The sequence below is a fragment of the Chiloscyllium punctatum genome, chromosome 46 (genome assembly GCF_047496795.1).
Source record: "Chiloscyllium punctatum isolate Juve2018m chromosome 46, sChiPun1.3, whole genome shotgun sequence".
NCBI lineage: Eukaryota > Metazoa > Chordata > Chondrichthyes > Orectolobiformes > Hemiscylliidae > Chiloscyllium > Chiloscyllium punctatum.
In genome coordinates, this window is record NC_092784.1 from 55,183,419 (window position 1) to 55,209,832 (window position 26,414).

The 26,414-nt window shown below is 40.8% G+C and overlaps 1 protein-coding gene across 1 annotated transcript; it reads left to right on the plus strand.

Annotated features, from left to right (window-relative positions):
* Window positions 1–278: 278 nt before the first annotated feature.
* On the plus strand, window positions 279–25,579 carry rnaseh2a (ribonuclease H2, subunit A). The gene is made up of 8 exons (XM_072564298.1): window positions 279–526; window positions 2,254–2,325; window positions 3,936–4,062; window positions 5,098–5,185; window positions 9,399–9,536; window positions 13,380–13,467; window positions 16,494–16,617; window positions 24,688–25,579. Exons 1-8 carry the CDS (start codon window positions 400–402, stop codon window positions 24,821–24,823), a joined length of 900 nt encoding a protein of 299 aa, XP_072420399.1. The 5' UTR covers window positions 279–399; the 3' UTR covers window positions 24,824–25,579.
* Window positions 25,580–26,414: the final 835 nt, after the last annotated feature.

The following is a 26,414-nucleotide window of genomic DNA, read 5'->3' on the forward strand; positions in this document are numbered from 1 at the left end:
TTTTATTGTTGGAAGACTACTTCAAATTTCAATATTTAAAACAAAATTTGAATTTGGTCTTAAACTACAACTCCCGGGGGGCTTTGCGCACATTTGCACATGCGCACTAAAGGATATTAAGTCGCAGTGAATGATAAACTTGAACGTTAAATTAAATCCAAACTTAAATTTGAAAAAAAATCCGGCTGTAAATGTTTAGGGTAACTTTCTACCGCATGATTTTTAAAAAAAATAAAACAAATGGGGCGTCAGGGATGGGATCAGAGGTGAAAGGGCAGGTTGCCGCTGAGCGCGGGAGAGGTCATTGTGGCGGTTGTTTCTCGAGATATTTAAAAGTCCCGCCGCTGTCCTGCTTCAGATCGGCGGTTGTGGTCAGAGTTGTTTTCGTGCGCCTTTGCGATGGACCTGAGCGAGTTTCTGGAGGACAGCAGTAAAAGTTACCGGCTGGTATCCGCCGTGCCCGCCGCCTGCCTGACTGAAGATTGCTGCCTGGGCATTGATGAGGCTGGAAGGGGGCCCGTGTTGGGTGAGGGGCGACGGCGGGGTGGGGGAAGGGGTGAGGGAGGTGTAGGGGTGAGTGGGGGGGGATGGGTGAGGGGGGTAGGGTTGGGGCATTGGGGAAGGGTGAGAGTAATGTGGGGGAGGGGGTGATGTGAGGGTGGGATGAGTGAGGGTGGTGTGGGGAGGTTGGGGGTGATAGGAGTGGGGGAGGGTAGGGGTGGAGTGGTGGGGGAGGGTGGGGTGAGTGGGGAAGGGGTGAGAGTGTGGATGGGGATGAGGGGTGATGGTGATTGTAGTAGGGGTGGGGAGGATGAGGAGGATGGGGGTGTGTGGGGGGTGGTGGGGGTGTGTGGGGGGGTGGTGGGGTGGTGGGGGTGTGTGGGGGGTGGGGGGGTGTGTGTGGGGGGTGGTGGGGGAATGAGGGGGATTATTGGGGAGGGGTGAGGGTGGTGGGGAGGGAGGGAGTGAAGTAATTACAGTAATTGTACCTACTCTAGGTCTTAACAGTATGGCAAAAGGCATGCTGTATTTCACAATAGGAGAGGAATCATAGAGATGTACAGCATGGAAACAGACCCTTCGGTCCAACTTGTCCATGCTGACTAGGTATCCCAACCCAATCTAGTGCCACCTGCCAGGGCCTGATCCATATCCCTCCAAACCCTTCCTATTCATATACCCATCGAGATGCTTTTTAAATGCTGCACCACTTCCTCTAGCAGCTCATTCCGTACCACCCTCTGCATGAAAAAGTTGCCCCTTGGGTCCCTTTTATATCTTTACCCTTTTACCCTAAGCCTATGCCCTCTAGCTCTGCACTCCCTCACCCCAGGGAAATGACCTTGGCTATTTATCCTATCTACGCCCCTCATGATTTTAGAAATCTCTATAAGGTCAGCCCTCAGCATCTGACACTCCAAGGAAAACAGCCCCAGCCTAATCAACCTCTCCCGATAGCTGAAATCCTCCAACTACCTGATGAAGAAACAGTGCTCTGAAAGCTAGTGCTTTCAAATAAGCCTGTTGGACTATAATCTGGCGTTGTGATTTTTTTAAACTTTGTACACTCCAGTCCAACACCGGCATCTCCAAATCATGTCCAACCCTGGCAACATCCTTGTCAATATTTTCTGAACCCTTTCAAGTGTCAAGGAAGGAAAACCAGTCCCACACTTAGTCATTTTCCAAGCAATACAACAAAGACCTGGCAATTGGTGGCACCTCCCTCTAATTTTTAAAATAGTGTTGAGCTAGTACTACAAACAGGAGAAAATTACCTGAAAGTAGTGAATGTTAATTGGGTCCATCCAAAACCACTATTTGGTAGATTGCTGTTGGTCCAAACTCAAGTGTGCAACTCTGTCTTTGTCTTTGTCTTTGTTTGAAATATGTGGACATATGTATTTTGGTGATTCGGAAACCATTTAATAAAGGCTTATTACAACTTCACCTGGATAAGTAGCTTGTATGTCAGGCAGATTTAAGAAGTTTGGATATCTTTACTAAATCAATCCTATTGTGTGTTGAGATCTTTAAAACAGCAGTGACCAGTTTTGACTGATTCTTTATTAAACCTTTAAATTATGAATCTGTGTTCACATCTGTACTCTCCCAGATGACTTATTGTCATTAGAATCTCTGCACCATATAATGGTTGTTTGTGTCCCTATATGTCCTGTCAGTCGACTCACTGACCTCTTCACCTGTGTTCAGGACTGTTGTGCCTAATGTATTGTTTTACTGTTCTCTCAGGGCCGATGGTATATGGAATCTGCTATTGCCTGCTTTCTAAACAACAGCAACTTGAGGAGCTCAAGGTTGCAGGTATGGAAGTCAAAACACTTTTTTTTTAGTTTTAAAAAGTCAAAATGCTTCTGATAATCCAGTGAAATTGCCAAATGCTGCCAAAACCCAAATATAGAAATGACAAACAAGCAAGTACAAGTGCAAACATTGTACAAGCTTTTGTTCCTTATCAAGGTATCAATACTGCAGACCTTGCTGCTCACCCCTGGCTCCAGAATGCTGCAACATTTTAAGTGTTTCTGATTATTCAACAAAGTACTGAAAATGGCTGGAATTAATCTGCAATGTATTTGATATTGGTGACTGCTGTTCAAGAAAGCTTCAAAACTACAATCTTATTGCTCATTATTAAGCATAAACCAGGAATAGTAAAATGTAAGAGTCACTAGTTGTTTTGTGTTTAAATTTTCTTTAAATTATTCTGCTCTCCAGGTCTTTGTGACCTTTCATGCTGTATTTGAAATGAAGAAGTGGCATGTGGCCAGTTTCTTAAAAACCTCTTGAATCAAATTAGCACAATGTGCAGGATTTGTGATTTCTGACTTTTCTTCCCAGTCCCAAACAATATCTTGCAAGTTCCTTGCTTGATGTGGTTTAGATTAGAAATGTGGCAAGAATTTATTCTCACTCTGAAGAAGGGTCACTGGACCTGAATGGGTAATTCCGCTTTCTCTCCAAAGATGCTGCCAGACCTGCTGATTTTTCTCCAGCAATTTCTGCCTTTGCTTTAGATACATGGGGGTTCTTTTAATGTTCGCAAAATAAATTTTTCAAAGTTTGTTGAGATGATGTTAACCACCTTTTTTGAAGTGTTGAGCCCCCTACGGTGTCACTGCAGCTCAGTGGTTAGCACTGTTCCCTCAAATGCTGAAATCCTGGTTTGATTCCACCCTTGGGTGACCATGTGGAGTTTGCATGTCTGTGAGTTTCCTTCAGGTGATTTGGTTTCCTCCCACAGTCTAAAAACGTGCAGATTAGGTGGATTGGCCATGGGAAATGTATGGTTACATGGATAGAGTAGGTTGATGGGATGCCCTTTGAAGGGTTCGTTGGACTCGATGGGCCGAATTGCCTGCTTCCATACTGTAGGGATTCTATGATTCCTAGGATGCATTTATGTGACTGAGTTGAAAGCAAGACTTGCCACACAGTTGCTTATTTTTGTTTATTTTCACTCAGGATTTTGCTTTCCCATTCCTCTTACAGTTCTGGTCAGCGACCACCTTGCCATTCTGTTTGATCCCTTATCTTTTATGCTGCTTGGTTTCACTTTTACCCTGTGGGCCTTTCCTCCAGAAGTGACCTAACACAACAGCAAAGATTACTGTGTGGGAATTGAAAGCATGTCCTTTGGTTTCCAAACACCTAAGTGTGTTGGTGGCCAACTGTACCACCAGGCTGTTATCTTTGCCTCCATTTTTTTTCTTGTTGCCCTTACCCCGCGAAGGGAATATTCCAGCTGCTAGCTAAATGCAGATCCTGATAGGTTGACTTTATTTCCCTTTTTTACTGCTTTTTTTTTCCATTTGCTTCGCACTGCCACATGAACAGGCAAAACAATATTTTCACTGTATCTTGATATGTGTCAATAATAAATCTAATCGAATCAAATCCATTCTCTCTTGCAGATTCCAAGACGTTGACAGAGAAAGAGAGAGAAAAACTGTTTGCGAAACTAGATGAAGCAAATGATTTTATCGGCTGGGCCTTGGAGGTCCTTTCACCCAATGTAATCTCAACTTCAATGCAGCAAAGGTACTGTCCAGCATATTGATGTAATGGAGGGGTTGGTTTGAGACACATTAGGGCTGGAATAAGATGAAGATGACTGGCCACATGCAGATGTTGCAATGGGCTGATAACTTTCCTGCAAAAAAAAAAAGTGATATTATATTTGGCAGAACCTGATACTACAGGGGTTGAATACACTCCTTCCATGCTATCTTTATAAATGAACTGTTATGATTGAGCCGTTTGCCTTCACTTCACTATCAATACTAAATTTTAATATTTTCACCCATGTCGAAGGTCTGCCATTAGGGTTATCTTGCTTCTCCAAATTGTTTTAGCTGGATTTTAATGGCCCAGATTCAGATAACCCATTTACTAATCTTTCCTTTTCCTTGCCATCCTCTTTACTGATATCAATTATTAATTGCCACACAGAAGCTTCACACCAAATGTAAAACTAAAAAATATTTCTAAATTTGGTCATCTTTCTTTAAATCCTTGACAACTTGAAGCATGTTAATACCTATGCTGCCTCCATGATGCCTACTACAGTTTTTGAAACAGTGCAAGTGGACAACCCGATGATCTCTGGTTAAGGAATGCTGCACTCTGTTTGCATCCTTATACAAAAATATGTTGGTGACGTATTTTTAAGATTAGAGGAAAGCTGATAGGCTTGGAACCCTAGTTCTGCTTGCTTAACTTAAAATGCTGGTTTGTATTAGTTGCAGTCATACTGTAGTTGGTGTCTGGCATCGAGCATGAAAGCAATTCTTCTATGTTTTCCAACCTTGTCAGAACTACACAGTAGATATCTCAGTTTTGATTGGCAAAATACTCGAAACACTTCATTCTGGAATGTGCACACCTTTTTTTTTTAAGTTTCTGACCTTGTTGATGAAAACCTTCCTTCTTGCTGTAGCAAGATTAATACATGGGGGGCAGTTTTCCCTTCTGGTAGTTAGAACTAGACCACATTTTTCCACATGGTGAATTAGAGGTTGAAACCATCAATTACTGACTGACTGACTATGTTTTATCATTTCTTGTTCTCGTCAGAACTAAATATAACCTGAATGCATTGTCTCATGATGCTGCCATTGGACTCATTCAGTATGCATTGGACAGTGGTGTTCAAGTGAAAGAGGTGAGTAGATAAAATAATCTGGACATACTACTTTTTTTACAGTCTTGTTCTCCTAAATGTTGACTTGTTACTTGAGTCATCTTTAGGTACTGCCTTCTTCCCTATCAGTGAGTTTCTGGTTTAGCCATTCTTTGGGATGCTGTTGTCTTTCTCTGACTTTCTGCTGCTCATGAAATCCCAAAGCTTGATTTTTGCCATTGAGTGTGGCATTTTTAAAACACAATTTTTTTTTGTTTTTAATCCATTCATGGAATGTGGGTGTCATAGCTAAGCCAGCTATCCCCGATCCCTAAATATCCTCGAGGAGATTGTGACCTGCCTTTGTGGATCACTGTAGTCCGAGTGATGTTAAGGAATGAGTTATAGAATTTTGACCTAGTGACAGTGAAGGGATGGCATTTCTAGGTCTAAGTCCAAATAGTGTTGGTTGATTGGGTACTTGCAGGTCTTTGTGTTCTCATACAACTGCCGTTGACCTTCTAGGTGGTAGAGGTCATGGATTTGAAAGATGCTATTTGAGGATCCTTTGTGAGTTGCTGAAGTGCATCGTTTAGTGGTACACACTGCTGCTGTCCTGCATCAGTGCAGAATGTGGAGAGGGTGCCAGTTAAGTAGAAAGCTTTGCCTCAGGTGCTTTTGAGCTGCTTGAATGTTGTTGCATCTGCAACAATCTAAGAAAATGGACAGTGTTCTATCATGCTCTTGATTTGTGCCTTGTATGGAGTGGGCAGGCATTGGGGAGATAGGAGGTGAGAATTCCTAACTTCTGACCTGCATTTTTAATCAGTCCAGTCCAGTTCAGTTTCTGATCAATGGTAACCAGCTAGGACATGGATAGTGTGTGGATCAGTGATGGTAATGTAAAGTTGGCTTTTAAAAATTGTCTTGTTATTGGATCTCTGCTAGTTGACCAAAATCAAAATAATTAGACTATTGATGACCGAACTTCAAGAATAGCACATGTTAATTGGTAGGTTTATTCTTGTTTAACCTCCAATGTTGCTGTAAGTAACACATGTTTTGATTCTGTTTGTATCTTGTAAAGTTTGTATACCACAATCTATACAGCTGAAAGAAAAACTAAGGCAGATGGAGCACTAATTCTAATTAATTTTAAAAGCTGTTGTTTTATTCTTTTGTATTGGGTATGAGGAACGTAAACCATTGAGTCTTGGATTCTGAAAGTACTCCGATTAGGTAGCATTTGTGGAGAAGGATGCAGAATTAGTCTTTCAGGACAACGAGCTTTTGCCAGAAGGGTACAGGGTTCTGATTGCAAAGAGGAGGGAGGATAACTTTTGTACTAAACATTTTGCTAAGACTGTCTTTTATGTGATTGCACTTATTTTAGGTATTCAGTGTGATGGGAGCATTTCTTGCAATGAGATTGAGTAGATTATTACAGGGAGACAATAGCCTAGTGGTATTTCTTGCTAGACTGTTGATCCAGAAATTCTGCTAATGTTCTGGGGACCAGGGTTCAAATCTGGAATTAAGAATCTACTGATGATCACGAAACCGTCCATGTTGATTTCAGGGGAAAAACTCATCTTGTTCACAAATGTCTTTTGGGGAAGGAATTCTTTCATCCTCACGTGTGGCTGACATGTGACTCCAGACACTCTCAATGTAATTGACTTTCAATTGCCCTCTGGCTTACAAGGCCACTTCATTCAGTTGCACCAGTTGTACAAAGTTTCTTTGAGGGCAATTAGGGACAAGCAATAAATGCTGGCAAACCAGTGATGCCAACATCTCTCAAATTTAAAAAAAACTTATTGGTGGCATTATTCAATTGAGTTGCTGCTATCATAGTTCCTTTTTTTTTTGCTCTTTTTTTTAAAAGAATAAAAATCCACATAGTTACACATTTGCATAAGACATAGGAGCAGAAATTAGGCATGCAGCCATTGAGTCTGCTCTGCCATTCAATCATGGCTGATAGCTTTTCCAAGGGTGTGTGGTGCTGGAAATGCACAGCCGGTCAGCCGGCATCCAAGGAGCAGGAAAATTAACATTTCGGACATTAGCCCTTTAACAGGAATGAGGCTTGTGGGCCAAGAGGGCTGAGAGATAAATGGGACTGGGATGGCAATGGGGCTGGAGGCAGGGTAGCTGGGAATGTGCGAGGTAGATACAGTGGGGGTGAAAAGTGATTTGGTTGGATAGGAGGGTGGAGCAGATAGTGGAAAGAAGATGGACAGGTAGGACTGTTCAAGAGGGTGGTGCCTAGTTTGAAGGTTGGGACTGGGATAAGGTGGGGGAAGAGGAAATGGGAAAACTAGTGAACTGGAAAACTTGATCCTGTGTGGTTGGGTCCCAAGACAGAAGATGTGTTCTTCCTCCAGGCATCAGGTAGTTTGTGCTTGGTGATGGAGGAGGCCTTGTTGTGATTAGAGGGGTGGGGCTCAAGGGCAGTGGAGCAGGATGTGGAGTGGAGTTGGTCCTTCTAGGAGTGGATCTGATGGATGTGGAAGAATTTAGGAATAAGGGATAATGTTTTTACAGGAGCCAGGTTGGGAGGAGGTGAAGTCCAGGTAGCTGTAGGAGTCAGTGGATTTGTTGTGGATGTCCGTGTTGAGCCAGTCACTAGAAATGTGGAGATGGGAGACGGCCAGGATGATGAGGGAGGTGTCTGAGATGGTCCAGGTGAACTTGAGGTTGGGGTGGAAGGTGTTTGTAAAGTTGATGAACTGTTGTGAACACTGGATCAATGTGGATTTCACCAGTTTTCTCACTTCCCCTCTCTTTTCCCCCCTCTACCGGCTTCGCCCCCCCCCCCCCCCCCCCCCCCCCTTACTGTCCTCTTGAATGTCCAACCTGTCCATCTTCCTTCCCACCTATCTGCTGTACTGTCCTCTCTGACCTATGACCCCCCCCCCCCCCCCAATCTTAATCTACCTATCGCATTCCCAGCTACCATACCACTTCCCACTCCCACCCCCCACCATACGCACACACCCTCCCATTTATCTCTCAGCCCTCTTGGCCCATAAGTCTCATTCCTGATTAAGGGTTTATGCCTGAAATGTTGATTCTCCTGCTCCTCAAATACTGCCTGACCGGCTGTCCTTTTCCAGCACCACACTCTTTGACTCTGATCCCCAGTATCTGCAGTCCTCACTTTCTCCTGAGGTTTTTCAACCCCATTTTCTCCCCATAGCCTTTGAAAGAGATATAAGGGATTGAGAAAGTACTAGATTGAGCCGAGGAGGGAAGATACCTTTGAGCTAAGCATTTTGTTATGAGTGCCTTTTATGGTTAGTAGACACTAGAATTTACTTTGTTCAAGATTTCTATCAGGTCACAAAAAAAAACTACTATATTAAATATCAAAAATTAGTGATGGATTTGATAACCTGATCCTTATTAGATAGCTGACACATCAATGAGGAGCTTTAGCCAAATGCCTTTGTCTCATTTCGTGGAATTTGTTCTGAAAACTCTGCTGCTATTTTAGCTTCTGTGACCATCTGTTTCTGAGGACTATCTAATGTTGGATTTTTAAAAACATTTTATCCTACAGTTATAGAACTATATTGGACAAGAACATGCAGTCTTGCTTCAGGTTTCTAATTGGATAATTGCTCACCCTGTCTAAAAATAACAATATCTTGATGCTTTACCATGGCAATGTTCCTTTTTTGTTTTTTCAACTGAGATTGTGTTCTGATTTTACATATAGCCTGAACTACATTTCTTCGTCCACTTCAAGCGCACACCTTGGTCATAGAATCATTGAGCTGCATGGGAGGAATTGGGTCAACTAGTGAATTAACATGAATGATTACCCTGAAGAGATTTCGTTATTGATTTCATTAATAACAATCATTCTGCTATTTATATCAATAATAAATTAACACTATTGCTTTTATCTGATATCCATTTTAATCTGGCTCATGAATCTAGTTCAGCTGCTATTAAGTTGCTTTTTAAACTTGTTTTCATTTTCTGTAAAACAGTTTAACTATGCACATGTACAAAGTTGGTCACACCTGTGCTTCCTTGTACAGTACATGCCTAATTGTTTCTGAATTGCATGTCTCATTTTGTATTTTTTTTAAGCACTAATATCTGGTATTTAAAAGACATTGTCTAGTTCTCCATTTGGAGAGGCTTTCTGCCTAGCAGCATGAATTCTACAGTTCCTATTCTTAAGTAAAAACTAAGTGATTTTTTTTATATTGCTGCATTATTCTCTGCTTATCCTTAGGTTTACGTAGACACAGTGGGACCTGCAGAAAAGTATGAGGCAAAGCTGAAGGAACGCTTCCCAGGCCTGGAGGTCACAGTCAGATCCAAGGCTGATTCCTTGTTCCCAATAGTCAGTGCAGCGAGCATCTGTGCCAAAGTGAGTGCTGAATGTTAGGAGTGTGTTAGGTTTTTCCTCTTGGTCATGGGAGTACCTTTTGCCACATGGAGTCCTGCAGTTGAAGAAGATTTGCTACCTCAATTTCAAAAGCAACCAGGGACTGGCAATAACTTCCATCCCTACCAGCAATGCCTACTTCCAGACAATGAATTAAAAACATTTTGAAATTCTGGTTTCCTAGTTGAAATCAAGAAATCTTGAGCATTTGAGGGAACGATTCATGCACTGTATTTAGCAAACTGTTACTATATCACATTACATCACTGTTTAACTCTGCTCTTTACGTTTTCTCACCAATGTAAATTGGCTATTGTTCGGAGTAAACTGTAGTTTTGTATCTAAGGTTTTAAGAAGGAATTCCAGAATTATTTTAACAAAAAGTTTCATTGCACTTATTCTCATTAAATGCAGTTCAATACAAAGTATTTCAGGGTATAATTGCAGCAATGTACCCTCGCCCAATTGCAGTCTCCTCCCCAATAACTGGAATGGTGTAGGTCAATGAGGCAATTTTACTTTAGTATTTCTGATTTTGCACAAGGGGAAAGCTCATGGTGTGCATCTGTGCTTTACTGCGTTTGCTTGTGAAGAACAATATTATCAAGTGCAAAGTGTTTATAAGCAAAAATAGTTTGACTGATCCATATCTCTTGAACTGCACTCCTATAAATTATTTGCTGTATTTCTATCATCTAACTAATACACACCTAGGTGACACTACATAATTAGTTTAACACTGCTAGCTTTCTGCTTCTCACCAGACTGACAGGTCTTGGTCTAGGCTTGAGAGTTGCATTTACTGATTAAACCATCAGATGGCAGTGTTTAGATGCTAGAAATACAGCAATTTGGAAATAACTGGTCAAATGGACCAATTGATAGCAGAATATGTCATAAACTGCAATGTGTACAAAGTGTAATTTCATGTCACTAACTTTTTAAATGTTTCCTGTGTTGGTGTGCAGAATGAGCATTGCTGAAATTCCTGGTCTAACATATTGTTCTTTCTAGTTGCATAGGAATGATTTGACTGGAAAATTATGTCCTTAAGGTGGCAGTAATGGGTCACACTTGCAGACCAATATGTGGAAAAAGAATATTATTTAAATTTGCCATAGTTGATATCTGATAAAACCACTTTAGAATATGCAATGTCTTTCACTCTAAACCAGATGTGAAAATGACAAGTATAGAACGCTATCTCTTGATGTGCAGTAGTTGTGTCCCTACCTCTGAGCCAGAAGAACAAAAGAAAATTACAGCACAGTAACAGGTCCTTTGGCCCTCCTAGCCTGCGCTGATCCCGATCCTCTCTCTAAACCTTTCTAAGAATCTGTATCCCTCTGCTCCGTGCCCATTCATGTATCAGTCTTAAATGTCACTATTGTGCCTACCTCTACCACCACCTCTAATGCATTCCAGACACCCAACCACCCTCTCCGTAAAGAACTTTCCACACATATCTCTTCTTAAACTTCTCCCCTCTCATCTTGAACGTGTGACCTCTAGTAATTGGGAGGAAAAAGCTTCTTGCAATCCACCCTGTCTATACCTCGTGATTTTGTAGACCTTAATCAGGTTCCCCTTCAACCTTCTTTCTAATGAAAATAATCCTAATCTACTCAACCTCTCTTCATAGCTAGCACCCTCCATACCAGGCAATATCCTGGTGAACTCCTCTGCACCCTCCAAAGTATTCACATCCTTTTGGTAATGTAGCGACTAGAACTGCATGCAGTATTCCAAATGTGGCTGAACCAAAATCTTACAACTGTAACATGACTTGCCAACTCTTGTATTGAATACCCCATCCAATGAAGGAAAGCATACTGTATGCTCTCTTGACTACTCTATTGAGCTGCGTTGCCACCTTTGGGGTACAGTGGACCTGAGCACCCAGATCTCTTTTTTTTTTTGCCAGTGCTTTTCCATTTACTGTATAGTTTGCTATAATTAGATCTGTATAATTAGATCTTCCAAAATGAATCACCTCTCATTTGCCCAAATTAAATTCCATCCACCATTTCTCTGCCCAACTCTCCAATCTATCTATATTCTGGTGTATTCTCTGGCGGTCCCCTTCACCATCTGCTACTCCACCCATCTTAGTGTCCTCTGTAAACTTGCGAATCAGACCACCTATATCTTCCTCCAGATCATTTATGAATATCACAAACAACAGTGGTCCCAGCACGGATCCCTGTGGAACACCACTGGTCACAGTTCTGTTTTGAGAAACTTCTTTCCACTGCTACGCTCTGGGCAACAGGAGGCAGCCAGTTCTTTATCCATCCAGCTAGTACGCCCTGGACCCCATGCGTCTTCACTTTCTCCATCAGCTTACCATGGGGAACCTTATCGAATGCCTTACTGAAGTCCATGTAAATGACATGTACAGCCTTTGCCTCATCAATCAACTTTGTCCCTTCCTCAAAAGATTCTACTAAGTTGGTAAGACATGACCTTGCCTGCACAAAACCATGTTGTCTATCACTGATAAGCCCATTTTCTTCCAAATGGGAATAGATTCTATCCCTCAGTATCTTCTCTAGCAGTCTCCCTAACACTGACATCAGGCTCACCAGTCTACAATTACCTGGATTATCCCTGCTACCCTTAAACAAGGTGACAACATTAGCAATTCTCCAGAACCTCACCCTTGTTCAAGGATGCTGCAAAGATATTTATTAAGGCCCCAGCTATTTCCTCCTGCGTCCCTCAGTAACCTGGGATAGATCCCACCCAGACCTGGGGACTTGTCAACCTTAAACCTTTTAGAATACTCAACACTTCCTACCTCATTATGCTGACTTGACCTGGAGTAATCGAACATCCATCCCTAACCTCAAAATCCGTCCTGTCTGTCTCCTCGGCGAATACCGATTTAAGAATCTCACCCATTTTCTCTGACTCCGCGTAACTTGCTCATTTGTCCTTGAGTGGGCTAATCCTTTTCCTAGTTATCCTCTTGCTGCTTACATATGAATAAAAGACTTTAGGATTTTCCTTAACCCTGTTTGCTAAAGATATTTCATGACCCCTTTTTAGCTCTTTTAATTCTTCTTTTCGGATTGGTTCTATATTTCCGATTATTCTTCCAAAGCTTCGTCTGTCTTCAGTTGCCTAAACGTTCATATATGCTTCGTTTTCCTCTTAGCTAGTCTCTCAATTTCACCTGCCATCTATGGTTCCCTAATCTTGCCATTACTATCCCTCATTTTCACAGGGACATGTCTGTCTTGTGCTCTAATCAACCTCTCTTTAAATGCCTCCCAATTTCAAATGTGGATTTACCTTCAAATAGTTGCTCCCAATCCACATTCCCCAGCTCCTGCTGAATTCCAGTGTAGTTGGCCTTCCCCCAATTTAGCACCCTTCCTTTAGGGCCGCTTTTGTCTTTGTCCATGAGTATTCTAAAACTTATGGAATTGTGATGGCTGTTCCCAAAGTGCTCCTACTGGAACTTCAACCACATGGTCGGGCTCATTCCACAACACCAGGTCTGGTATGGTCCCTAGTTCAAGTTCAAGTCTCACCTGCTCTTGAGGTGTGTCATAACACCTCCGAACAGGCTGATTTTTAAAAATAGGCTATTTTTTCATAAAGAATTCATATGTGAGTGATTTTTAAAATATTGAAGTATTCTAGGGAGAAATGGAATTGAGACATTACTTATTTGCATACTTGAAAAAATATTCTTATTTTTCATGCATTATACTTCTATTAAAGAATATAACACTAACATCATAATATTGAAATTTAATTGTAACCTTGAGTTGATGAACCAAGCTAATCTTGTCCTTTCAATTGTGTGTCCTTCAGGTTGCCAGAGATCATGCAATTCAGACATGGAAATTTGTTGAAGATCTAGGTGATGTAAACCTGGATTATGGTTCAGGGTATCCGAATGGTAAGAATTATCAGTAGCAAGAGTGTCATCAGTCAATACGGTACAGGAGTAATGAGAATTGATTGACTTTGCTTTGTTTGTTTGGAGAAATGAAATGAGAAGCTTGCACTGGACCTTCTGAGGGGAGGAATCGATTGTGGTTGCATATTCATGTGTTCGTTGCTTCCTACTTGAGCTTTTCACAAACTTCTGTTGAGTAATGTTGTTTCTTCAAATTTGCTTTGTCAGTTTCTGTTTGTGCCATTGACTTCTTGGGAGTAATGTGAAATATTTAATCTGGGTTTATCTTCCTTCTGCAGTTTACTGTTTTGTGTCTTTTGGGATATGGGGAGATTGAAGAGAAATTATACCACAATTTTTATGTCCCAATCCCCACTCTAAACTGATCTCATGAAGACCAATGCTGACCTGCTGTTTAAAGGCTTGTGATCTAATTTTAAAAATGGCCGTCAGAATGCATTGGTGATATATTTTGGTGACTAACTGACTTTACTTTTGCACTGAAGTAGAAAGGAAGCAACCCCAAATGTGAATTCATAAATCTCACATAAAACAGCTGGATATATTATTAGTGATTTCAGTATTTTTAGTTTTTTTTAAGATTAGATTAGATTCCTTACAGTATGGAAACAGGCCCTTTGGCCCAACAAGTCCACACAAACCCTCTGAAGAGTAACCCACCCACACCCATTCCTGATCCCATATTTCCCCCTGACTGATGCACCTAACACTATGGACAATTTAGCATGGCCAATTCACCTGACCTGCACATCTTTGGATTGTGCGAGGAAACCGGAGCACCTGGAGGAAACCCACACAGACATGGGGAGAGCGTGCAAACTCAACACAGTTACCTGACAGTTACCAGGAATTGGCTCATTTGATATATTTTTTGCTGACTGGTGGAAACCTCTCATTTTCTGTATATCAAATTTGAACCTTGACGGGTATGTGACAGTGTACTCCCACCTCCATTTAGATTAAGCACTCTAGTAGTAATCTTACCATATCCACTAGATTGCTCAATGCTTGTTACAAAGAACCAGTTACTTCTAAAATGCACCATTGCTGACCTATGGGTGAAATGCCAGTGCACTGCAGGGTCCTGCAAACACCAAATGTATCAGTCACAAGATAATCTGCCTTTGGTGGACTTACTGAAAGAAGAAACATTGATGTTTGGGAATTCTCTCTACTTCTGTCCCAGATAATATCGGCAGATGTTTTGTATCTACTTGAACAGGCAAGAATGTCCTTCTTTTAATTATAATTGCAGTATCTCCAGCAATGGAATGCAGTGCCAGGGGAGGAGGTAGAAGCAGACACAGTAGCAATGTTTTAAGAGGCATTTAGACACTCTCTGCTGAACAGACAGGGAATAGTGTAATACTGATCATGTGCAGGCAGATGGAATTAGTTTAGAATGACATCATGGTCAACATACCATGGTGAGCCAAAGAATGTGTTCCTGTACACTCTATTCTAATGGAATACTCCTTCAGTGTTATGATAGAGTCAACTGAGATTGTCTTCACATTTGTTAGCAGAACTTCAGTGCATAACCTTCTGACCCAGACTGGCAGTTCTTGGGCCATTGTACTGCAGCTGGGCAAATGGCTAATAGAAATCCTGTGGTGGGTAGACTTTCGCACATTGGTCTAGGTTTGGTACTAAAGGCACATTATACTTATGTCTGACCCGGTCCAGATGAATTAAATGAAGTCACGATATTGGTTTGCTATTAGAGTTTGCTTTTTCTTTCCATTTAAAACCTGCTTTATTGCCTAAATCTTGAGTCCTACAGTCAAAAGAGAACACTTATTAATAGTTGTCTAGTAGTACAGAACTTGAGTATTGTTGACAAAAGACACACCCTTTAGCAGAGGTTTTAATCTTGCACTCAACAGGGTTTTTGCAAGAATGATTGATATTTCTTAATGAATTGTCTTGATACATGCATGATGCAAAACTTGCAGACTGTATTTTTTTTCAGCAACATGTAATATTTATTCTTCATCAAAAAGGATAGGAGAGAGAAGAGAACTTGTTTAATATCATGAAAAATATTAAAAAGCAGGGGATTTTGACCACTGGGCACTAGACAATGTCACATTGCAATTAAAAAGTCTGGTTTCTCATTAATCTTAATTAACTTTTAAGTGTTACTGAGCGTCACAAAAGCTTTGAGTAGTGGACATGTTGAACTAAAAATATTGATCGGAGTGCAGCATAAATAACAAAGTTTTTTTGTATACAAGAGTCTGAAAGTGAGCTGAATGTTGTATGTGAGACACTACTGTTAAAGCTAGGGAAGGAGTTCTTGCCGTGGTCTTTTAATTGTTAGTTCTTACATTGGTGACGTAGCTGTAAGTGATGTGCAATACTTGCATAGTATATGAATCCTGCACCATTCTTATTTTCTCTGTGCCTCTAGATGTCTGTGTTTATTGTACCATATTGAGTCAGATTGAATTGTTGTCAGAGCAATGGGATGTAAACTTGTGTGTAAGATTCTCAATACATCAGAATTGATTATCGCAGCCTTGCTGCTTGGGAAGAAATCAAATAAAGTAGAAAATGGGATCATCTTATATTTTGAAAAAGTATCGATACACCAGACAAATCACTTTTTTTTTATTCAACATTTGCAGGATTTTCAGAAAACATGAATACTTGTTCTTTCAGCTGTAGTTTAATTAAATGATTTTTAAAAAATTTAGCTTGCAGCAATAAATAACTGGTGGGTTTAATTTAATTGTTGGGTTTTCTTGACATAAACTCTTAGACATTTGATTTTTATATGGTTACCTGGTTTAAGGTTTGCAGTTCCTCTTCACATTCTACTGTGTGGAATGCTGTGTCGGGCTATCTGATAAAATTAAACATCAAACTATCTGCAGCACTATAAACAGCCACTGCATTTGTCAATGCTCTTGCGTAATGGGGATTTGCACCAGACTGCTCTCGAGAAAAGTTCCCTTGTTTTCAAGCATTTCATTGTTTTTTGCATCTGCTGTTCCTTGTAGATCCTAAAACAAAAGATTGGTTGGAGAACCAGGTGGACCCTGTTTTTGGATTTCCACAGTTTGTACGCTTCAGTTGGAGCACAGCCCAGGCAATTCTGGATACACGGGCAGTACCTGTGCACTGGTATGGAACAAATTACATAATTAACTAGTCCACAAGTTGCAGAATTTAGTTTAAGGAGAGAGTCTTGTCTCCTGAAACTTACCATTGCGTACGTTTTTAGTCTACAACTTGCTGTTTATAAGCCTATCCGATGTTGGTGTCTTCCAGTTTTCTTTTTGTCATATTTCTGTCCTGTCTCTTCTTTAGATCACTAATATTAATGCTGGGCTGCATCATCACTGTCCAATTCAGTTCAAACCTAATTCTACAAATATGTATTTTCTAGCAGGAATTGCTGGATGGCTTTACTCAGAGACAATTTTGGCTTTCTGCTGTTGTCCAGTGTTGCTGAATTGAATATGAAAACCTGAGTTAATTAACATGTAATGACAGTCATATTACTAGAAGTAAGGTGAATGAATATTGCTAGTTCCTTATAAATTTTACACTCCTTGCTTCCTGCTCTCTTCTTACAGGTTACTATTGGGAGATTGCCCTACAGACACTGGCCACTCTTCAGTATCTCATCCAAGTTGGGAATTATCATTTGTAAGCTTAGCATTGGGGTTCAACAGTCAATTGCTTTGGGAAATATCAGAGCAAAGGCTAATCCTAGTTCTTTTCGGATGTGTGCACTTATTCATTATTGCAAGGGTTACTCAGTGAAAATCAGGAGTGAGATCCCAGGTTGATTGAACTGTCCTGTGATGTTGCCATTAAGTACCAAGGCTAGTTGTGTTACCTCTGAGGATGTTGCCCTGGCTGATATCGGCTCATTGGGTACAGAGCAAGGACCATCCCTTCCCTTGTCTTTATATCAGAGCAGTGAATAACTAACTATGTTGATAACATTTGTGTATTAGAAATTCTCACTCTATGCTTTGATATTATTTCAGAAGCTGACTATTATTTTGAGTAATCGGGAATAGATCAGTATACTACATAATGATCAGCTGTAGACAATGAATTGGAGCAAGTAAGTCATGTGGATAAGGGGGTTTTGCGGCAAGCTGAAAGTATCCTTACTGCTAAACCAGGAGCCCTGGGTTCTAGTCCCACCTGCTCCAAAAGTGTATAATAACATTTCTGAACAGGTTGATCTAGAATTTTAAATCATTCATGGGATAAATATTATTGCCCATCTCTAATTGCTTGAAGGGCAATTAAAGAGTCAGAAGGGAAAGGGGGGAGAATAGAAGAGTGATAGTGATAGGAAATTCAATGGTTATAGGAACAGACAAGAGATTCTGTGGTCACAAATGAGACTCCCAAATGGTATGTTATCTCAGGGGTGTCAGGGCCAGGGATGTCTCTGATCAAATCTACAGGATTCTTAAGGGGGGGGAGGGTGACCTGCCAGAAGTCATGGTACACATCGGTAATGTTGACATAGCTAGGAAAGGGATGACGACCTGAAAGGTGAATATAGGGAGTTGGGTTAGAAGCTAAAAGGCAGTATGGGCAGCGTAGTAATCTCAGGATTGCTACTGGTGTTACGGGCTGGAGACACTAGGAGTAGAGTCAGTGCAGCAAACATGTGACTGCAGAGCTGTTGTAGAAGGAAGGGCTTCAGATATTTGGATCATTGGGATACCTTTTTTGGGAAGGTGGGACATGTACAAAGAGGATAGGTTTATCTTGAACTGGAGGGGCACCAATATCCTTGGCAGAAAGTTTGCTAGAGCTCTGAGAGAGTTTTAAATTTAGTTTGGCAGGGGGATGGGAACTGGAGCTTTGGATGAGACGATGGGGTAGCTGGTGAACAGGCAGTTACAGCATGCCGAGAGTCTGAGAATGATAGAAATTGATAGGGCAAAGTTGCAAATCAATGTGTCAGGAATAAGGGGGATGAACTTTGAGCATGGATCAATATTTAGAGCTACGATATTGTGGCCGTTACAGAGACTTGGATATCGCAGGGGCAGGAATGGTTGTTGGATATTCCAGAGTTTAGATGTTTCAAAAGAAATAGGGAGGGAGGTGGGGAAGTGGTATTGCTAATCAGCGATTTAGTTTCCCAGTTGCAGAAAGGGAGGTCATCGAAGAGGTTTGTCTACTGAGTCAGTATGGGTGGAAGTCAGAAACAGGAAAGGAGTAGTCACTTTATTGGGTGTTTTCTAAACCCCCACCCAGTAGCAACAGAAACAGAGGAGCAGATAGGAAGGCAGATTTTGGAAAGGCGCAGAAGTAATATGGTTGTTGTCATGGGTGAATTAAACTTTCCTAATATTGGAGAGGATTCTGAGACACAGGATTTATGACTGTTTGGAAAAGCATGGTTTGAAAATCAGCATGGTTTGTGAGGGGCAGGTCATGCCTCACAAGCCTTATTGAATTCTTTGAGCATTTGACTAAACACATTGATGTAGGTAGAGCAGTGGCTGAGGTGTATATAGATTTTAGCATTGCATTTGATAAGGTTCCCCATGGTAGGCTCATTCAGAAAGTAAGGAGGCATGGGATATCAGGAAATTTAGCTGCCTGGATACAGAATTGACTGGCCCTTAAAAGACAGAGGATGGTAGTAGAAAGTATTCATCTGGAGCTCTGTGACCATTGGTGTTCCACAGGGATCTGTCCTGTGATTTTTATAAATGACTTTGAAGAAGTGGAAGGGTGGGTTAGTATGTTTGCCGATGACGTGAAGGTTGGGGAGTTGTGGGTAGCGTGGAGGGCTGTTGTAGGTTGCAGTGGGACATCAACAGGATGCAGATCTAGGCTGAGAAGTGGGAGATGGAGTTCAGCCTGGAAAAGTGTGAAGTGATTCATTTTGGAAGGATGAATTTGAATGCAGATTACAGGGTTAAAGGTAGGATTCTTGGCAGTGTGGAGGAACAGAAAGATCTTAGAGTCCACGTCCATAGATCCCTCAAAGTTGCCACCCAAGTTAATAGGGTTGTTAAGAAGGTTTATGGTGTGTTGGCTTTCATTAGCAGGGGGATTGAGCTTACGAGCTGCGAAGTTATTCTACTCCTCTATAAAGCCCTGGTTAGACCACATTTGGAATATTGTGTTCAGTTCTGATGGCCTCATTATAGGAAGAATGTGGAAGCATAAGACAGGGTGGAGAGGAGATTGACCAGGATGCTCCTGGACTGGAGGGCACGCCTTATTTTGAAGGAGCTATGACTTTTTTCTCATTGGAGCGAAGAAGGATGAAAGGTGACTTGATACAGGTGTACAAGGTGATGAGAGGCATAGATAGAGTTGATGGCCAGAGATTTTTTCCTAGGGCAGAAATGGCTTTCATAAGGGGGCATAATTTTAAGGTGATTGGAGGAAAGTTTTAGGGAGTTGTCAGAGGTAAGTTCTTTACACAGAGAGGGGTGGTGGAATGCACTGCCAGTGGTGGTACTAGAGTCTGAGATACATTAGGGACGTTTAAGCTCTGGATGTAGGTTTGCTCGCTGAGCTGGAAGGTTCATTTTCAGATGTTTCATCACTATACTAGGTAACAACTTCAGTGAGCCTTCGGACGAAGCACTGCTAATGTTTCATGCTTATTAAGTGCTACAATCTCTCAGAAATGAAACTGGACGGATCACGTGGGGTTGACTTAGGCACTAGAAAAGACAACAGTAAAAGCTGCTCTGTTGACCCCGCAATGTTGTCCTCACTAACATCTGGGGGCTAGTGCCAAAATTGAGAGAGCTGTCTCTCAGACTAGTCCAGCAACAGCCTGCCATAATCATATCTTGCAGACAATGTGCCAGACACCACCACTGCCATTTCTGGATATGTCCTGTCTCACTGGCAGGCCAGACCCAGCAGAGGTGACACCACTGGTATAAATCAGTATTGACTGTGGACCCCATGAAGTCTTGTGGCTTCAGTTTAAGGATGGGCAAGGAAACCTCCTGCTGATTACTATGTATGTCCTCCCTCAGCTGATGTTCAACATGGAGGCATACCGATATAACACTTTGAGGAAGCACTGAGGATGGCAAAGGCAGAAAATGTACTCTGGGTGGGGGATTTCGTATGTCTACCACCAAGAGTGGCTCAGCAACAGTACTATGGATCAAGCTGGTTAGGTCCTAAAGGACATAACTGCTAGACTGGGTCTGTGGCAGATGTTGAGGGAACCAACAGTTACCTGCTGTCTGTATACTGTTCAATATTATTTTCTTAAGACTTCTACTGCTATTTTAAGCACCCATGCTCTGCTTCAACAGTGATTTGTGGCAGAAAAGCCTGTATTTTGATTAACACCTGTGCAAAGGAATTTTCTAACTTTCCATTTTAATTCTTAAATCTGTGCACCCTTGTCTTACTGACATGGAAACTGATAAAACTATTTCCACAATCCTAATATCTTTGAGGACCTTGGAAATCACTTAAATATCTAATTATTAGAGTGCAGGGAGATATTATCAATTTTATCTTCATAACAATAGTTTCTGATCGCTGATAATGTGTGTTGCCTTTTCTATTGTTTTAAATCGATGGGATGCCCAAGAATGTGTATAGTTAAGTCCACATATTTACCTGCATACATGCACAGCAAGTTCCTTCCACTCTATGCTTCCTTATGATCTTCCTAATTAAAATGTATTTCCTTTCCTTTTTCTTGCATTCAGAATATTTTTTCTCCTTTTTTGCACTTAACTATTGTCACTTATCACCCAGTGCTGCTGCAAAGTTAAACTTCCACTTTTGCTTTTCTTTCAATAATTTATCATATTTGCTAATGTAGCCATATAAACACATTTATATGATTGATTCTTCAGTTCCACTGTACAGATGGTAAGTATAGTTACCAATATTTGCCGGGAAGTCTTGGTGGTTCCAGTTCTAACTCTTAGTAAAAGTCAGCTACACAAATAGAATCATAGCTGTTATTGTAGAAAAATATTTTAATTTGGCAGACAGCAATACCAGTAACCTCGGTTACCAGTTTGAAGTTCATGTTATAAATCTAAACGTGCAGACTGTGTTAATTTGTTCAATTTTTATTTTAAAGTGAATACTTATTTCCTTGGTTGAAATTCTACTTCAAATGCTTATCTCCATAGGAATATATCATTTTAATGTGGAGTACAGTTGCATTTTAGAATTGGGCAAGGATGGCAGAGCATCAGGATAGAGAGACCAGCTCCAGTATTTAGGGCAGATTGCAAAATTAGGATTCATCACCTCCTCCACAGACCTGAATGTTGCATTAATGTTTTTTATGTTCATCCAAATTAGATATCCACTTTGGCAGAGGTAACATTTTCATTCTTGAGCCACTCACAGACATTGAGTGTGTAATCATGTTTCAGTGAGTACTGATGGGGCACTGCACTGTGGGAGCTGCTGGTTTTCGAATGATAGCAGCTTCCTGTCAGGCGAATCTAATAGATCCTCTGGCTCTATTCAAACACGAATTCTCTCGCTGTCCAGCACCACTGTTTTTTAATTTTTAAAAAATTGTTAATCTCATTGCTGTTAAGGAAACATGTTGCATGAAATTTGATTGATGCATTTCTGTTCATATCTGTACTTGATTGACTGACTGAATCTCTTTGTGACATTTTTGAGATCATGAAAATGCTATAGGAATGCCTGTTGTTTCTTTCCAATGGTTATAGGCCTAATCAAGCATTAGGCCACTACATTGTGGATATAAAATGTGGACAATTGCAGACTGATTTGAAATCTGTACTTCCTTTCTTGTAATCTAGGGCTCCACAATTATCCTGAGCTGCCACAGTATATATTGGTATCTGTTTTGAACTTTCATGCTGTGCATGCTTCAATAATGCAAAATTAAGATAGTTCATGAAATGTGAGACTGAGATGTGGTTTGGATGCACAAAGGCAAACAAAAATGATGAAGCAAATAACTTGAATGCTGATGTGATGTTAACTCTGTCTTCTCTAAGTTCTCTTCTTTACCAAATTGAGCTCTTATACAGACCAGACAGTGATGCAGGGATGGGCAATAATATTGGCTGTCTTCCTGTTTCATTACAAAAAGACCCCAGGACCATGCCGTAAGACTATAAGAGCAGAATTAGGCCATTCTGCCTATAGAGTCTGCTCCATCACTCGATCATGGCAATGTTTTTCAACTCCATTCTCCTGCCTTCTCCCTGTAACTTTTGATTCCCATACGACCCATCTCTGTCTTAAATATACTCAATGACTTGGCCTCATTAGTCTTCTGTGGCATTGAGTTCCACAGATTCAGCAGAAGTAATTTCTCCTCATTTCGGTTCTAGAAGTCCATCCCTTCACTATTGAGTCTTTGCTGTCATTTGGGGGGGTGTGGGGAATATCCTTTTCTCTCCTCCGAGTGGAAACAACATCTCCATGTCCAACCTATCTAGGCCTAGCATAGTCTAAGTGTCAAGGAGATTCCCTGCCCCAACTGCTCACTATATTGCAAATGTGGTCTAATCAGAGCTTTTATGCAATCTCAGCAGAATATATCTGCTCTTGTTTTCTATCCCTCTCAAAATGAATGCTAACATTTCATTTGCCTTCCTAACTGCAAACCTGCAAATTAATCGAGAGAATCCTGAACAAGGACTCAGAAGCCTTTAACCACTTTTTAAGTGCATAATCTCACACATTTCCACATTGTATTCCATTTGCCACTTCATTGCTTACTCTCCAGCCTAGCTAAATCATTCTGCAGCCTCCCTGTCTCTACTGGTTTCCACTTCTGAAATATTAGATGTCCTTCAGGGCTGTTGTGCCACAGTGGTGGTGCCTCTAGGCTAGAAGGCCTGGGTTCAAGACCCACCCACTTCAGAGGTGTGTAATAACATCTCTGAACCGGTTGATTTAGAATATACCTATTAGTTGCCCTTCCTTTTGTTCTTATAATAACCTTTTTTATTGATTTCACTACACTTCACCTTGTTTTTCCATTTAATTGAAGCTGAATGATGCATTGTCCTGTTCACCTCTGCAGTCCAGCAGAGTTTTCACCCCTGGATTCAGGTTTGTACAGCACACCTTTTTTTTTGTTTTGAGTGACTGATTGTGGATGACAGGCCACATGCTGAGTGACATTAAATGTTCAGGTATGGACAAGTCCAACAAAAGAATCAACAAGAAGTTGTTTCACTTGGTGACATCTAGTGCATTTGCTTTTTTTTTTAATTGTCTGTAACTCTGATACCAGACACCTGAAGTTATTCACTGTAATGATTCTCTCTCCTCATGTAGGTGCAATGCATGCCAGTACCATAACATTGGCAGCCTTGCACCATTCTGCCAATTACAGTGAGGTAGATTAGTGCTGAGGATTGGGAGTTCTTCCCAATTCAGGCACACCTTGTTGGTGATCTAAGCTGCTTGAGGTCAGACTTAGTGTAACCAGCAATGGAGTAAACATTTTACAAGCATGTGTCCACCTTTGTCAGATGAACATCTATTTCCCCCCCTGCAGACACAAGTGTTTTTCACACCAAGACATGTTTTTTATTTCTGACATATCCTCTGGCTTGCCAATCAGGGCACAAATTAATTCAGGCTTGAGGACAATTATTTCTATAGGATCGTGCCATCTCGGAACTTCTTCAAATTGTCCAGATTCATTTCACACAAGGCACTGCCAATCCAAAAGACTTGCCTGATTTGCAAGACAAATGATTTAATGCTCTGGATGTAAGTTTGTTCTCTGAGCTGGAAGGTTCATTTTCAGACGTTTCATCACCATGCTAGGTAACACCATCAGTGAGCCTACGGTGAGGCACTGGTGTAGGTGACCCGCTTTCTATTTATGTGTTTAGGTTTCCTTGAGTTGGTGATTGTCAGTTCCTGTAGTACACCAGTGCTTCACTGGAGGCTGATTGATGTTACCTAGTATGGTGACAAAATGTCGTAAAATGAATCTTCCAGCTCAGTGAGCAAACCTACATCCAGAACCTCCAACCTGAGCTACAAATCTTCTCAAAACCTGCTAAAATTTAATGCTCCACTTGGTTCAAGTTGTTAGTTAAGTTCAGCTTTGCCCTCAGAACTTTGTAATAAAATTTTAAGGAAGAATTCTGAATTTTTCCTTCCTGGTCTTCAGGCTAGGACTCTGCCAGCTGCATTACCAGATTCAGTTTTTTCTGAAGTGCATTTTTTTTTAAACCTGCTGTATTTTTGTAGGGATGATGAGGAGGATGACAACAAAAAGGAAGTCTCTTCAGTCCTCTCCTACTTTCAAAGAAAGACCGAAGGTCCTAAAGATCAGGCACATCGCTTCTTCACTGAAAGGAAACTTGTCTCTCTTGTGAACCTATGAGCACAAGATCTCGTGGGTATGGAAAAAGTGCAAAACAGAGTTTGGAATTCAAATGCTATGTGGTGGGAGGAGAGAAAAAACAAATGCAGAGAATGAGCTTTTCCAAGAAGCAGCATGCTGGAAAATGTGGGTCAGCAATGAGCAACCATCTAGCCCATGCGTGCAAGAAGCGACAGTAACCCTGAACTGAATTTTTCATGAGAATGTTCATCCTAGAGCTACTCATCAAGGACATGTTCCTTGTCAATATCGAAAGTTTTGTATTGAGTATTTTGCCTGAATTTCCATTGCTGGGTATTTGAGGTCACAGAAACTGTTCTTGAACTTCATTGTTTTTTTTTAAGAATTACATCTGCAAAGCAACTCTTTAGTTCCATCAAGAAAACTGACTTTCATCAATTCTGATGAAAGGTCACTTGAGCTGAAATCTTTCTATCCACAGATGCTGCTTGAACTGCTGAGTGTTTAAAGTTTTTTGTTTTTGTTTTGTTTTGTTTTTTATTTCAGATTTCCAGAATGTGCAGTTATTCTGCTTTTGCATTAGTGGAAATTGACTGAAGGCTTTTCTTTTCTTTTTTTTTACAGGAAATATCAAAAATATCAAATTAATTTGTAGGCTGAGAATAAATTTCTCTCTCCTCCTCCCCCCGCCCCCTCAACCTTCTCCTCTTGAAGTACTGCCTGGTGATTTCTGTTGAATAAAATGCAAAGGTGGGGAAGTCCCTCTGTAAGAAATCATAAACTTGTTTTTAAGCCCTGCTGTTTCATTTTATAACACATCATGGTTCCAGAGCCAGTGGCTCAGTGTTTCTTTACAGAGCTCTAGGCTTGCAAAAATAATTTACTGATGGAAGACTGAGACAGTTTAGAACTATATATTTTAAAACACTGTCTTTTGGAACTGCAGGGCAGTCATTTGCAAGTATCTTTGTCCTAAACTCCAATATATTGAATTTTTAAAAATTAAGTACATTTGTGAGCCGACTCCAAGTCATTTTAGTTAATTATTGGTTATCCTGGAGAAATGAGAGTTTGCACATAATTTATTATGCAACCTGAGATGTGAAATTTGAGCCCTGAAGATCTTTATAACCTTGCCATGACATGGAGTAAATCACTTCGTTACTGTAACTTTTTGTGTTTTTCTTTGAATTACATATCCTCCTCTTACTTCACTTCTGTATTTATATAAATTGGAGCAGCATGTTTACTGTCTACCTCAGTCCATGATTAATGGTTTAAGGCCCCTGTGTACATCTGTAGGAACGATGATAAATAGTATAGTGCAGCAGCCTCTTAGACATTGAACCTGAAGGACATGTTCAAGGTTAAAAAGGAGATAAATCAAGTAGCAGTGATATACTGAAAAAAAGAGGCTAGGTTAAACTTGGAGATTTTGTAGGATGGTTTGATCCCTCTGCCTTGGAGGTATGACTGGTATAAACTGTGGCAAAGTGACACTGACATTGCAGATCGTGCAGCTGAGACAGCAAACTCCGTTACCACAGTGAACCTGATGCTATAGTCGTGATCTGGTTTGGTCACTGAGGTGGCAGTTCTCCTCTAGTTTTGACTCTTGTGCATCACTTTT

What these genes read in the sequence shown, in the direction of transcription:
- rnaseh2a (XM_072564298.1), top strand. Translation starts at nt 400, where the DNA reads ATGGACCTGAGCGAGTTTCTGGAGGACAGCAGTAAAAGTTACCGGCTG. An exon ending in TGGTTCAGGGTATCCGAATG is followed by an intron (nt 13,468 to 16,493) that starts GTAAGAATTATC and finishes TGTTCCTTGTAG; the next exon opens with ATCCTAAAACAAAAGATTGG. An exon ending in CGGGCAGTACCTGTGCACTG is followed by an intron (nt 16,618 to 24,687) that starts GTATGGAACAAA and finishes GTATTTTTGTAG; the next exon opens with GGATGATGAGGAGGATGACA.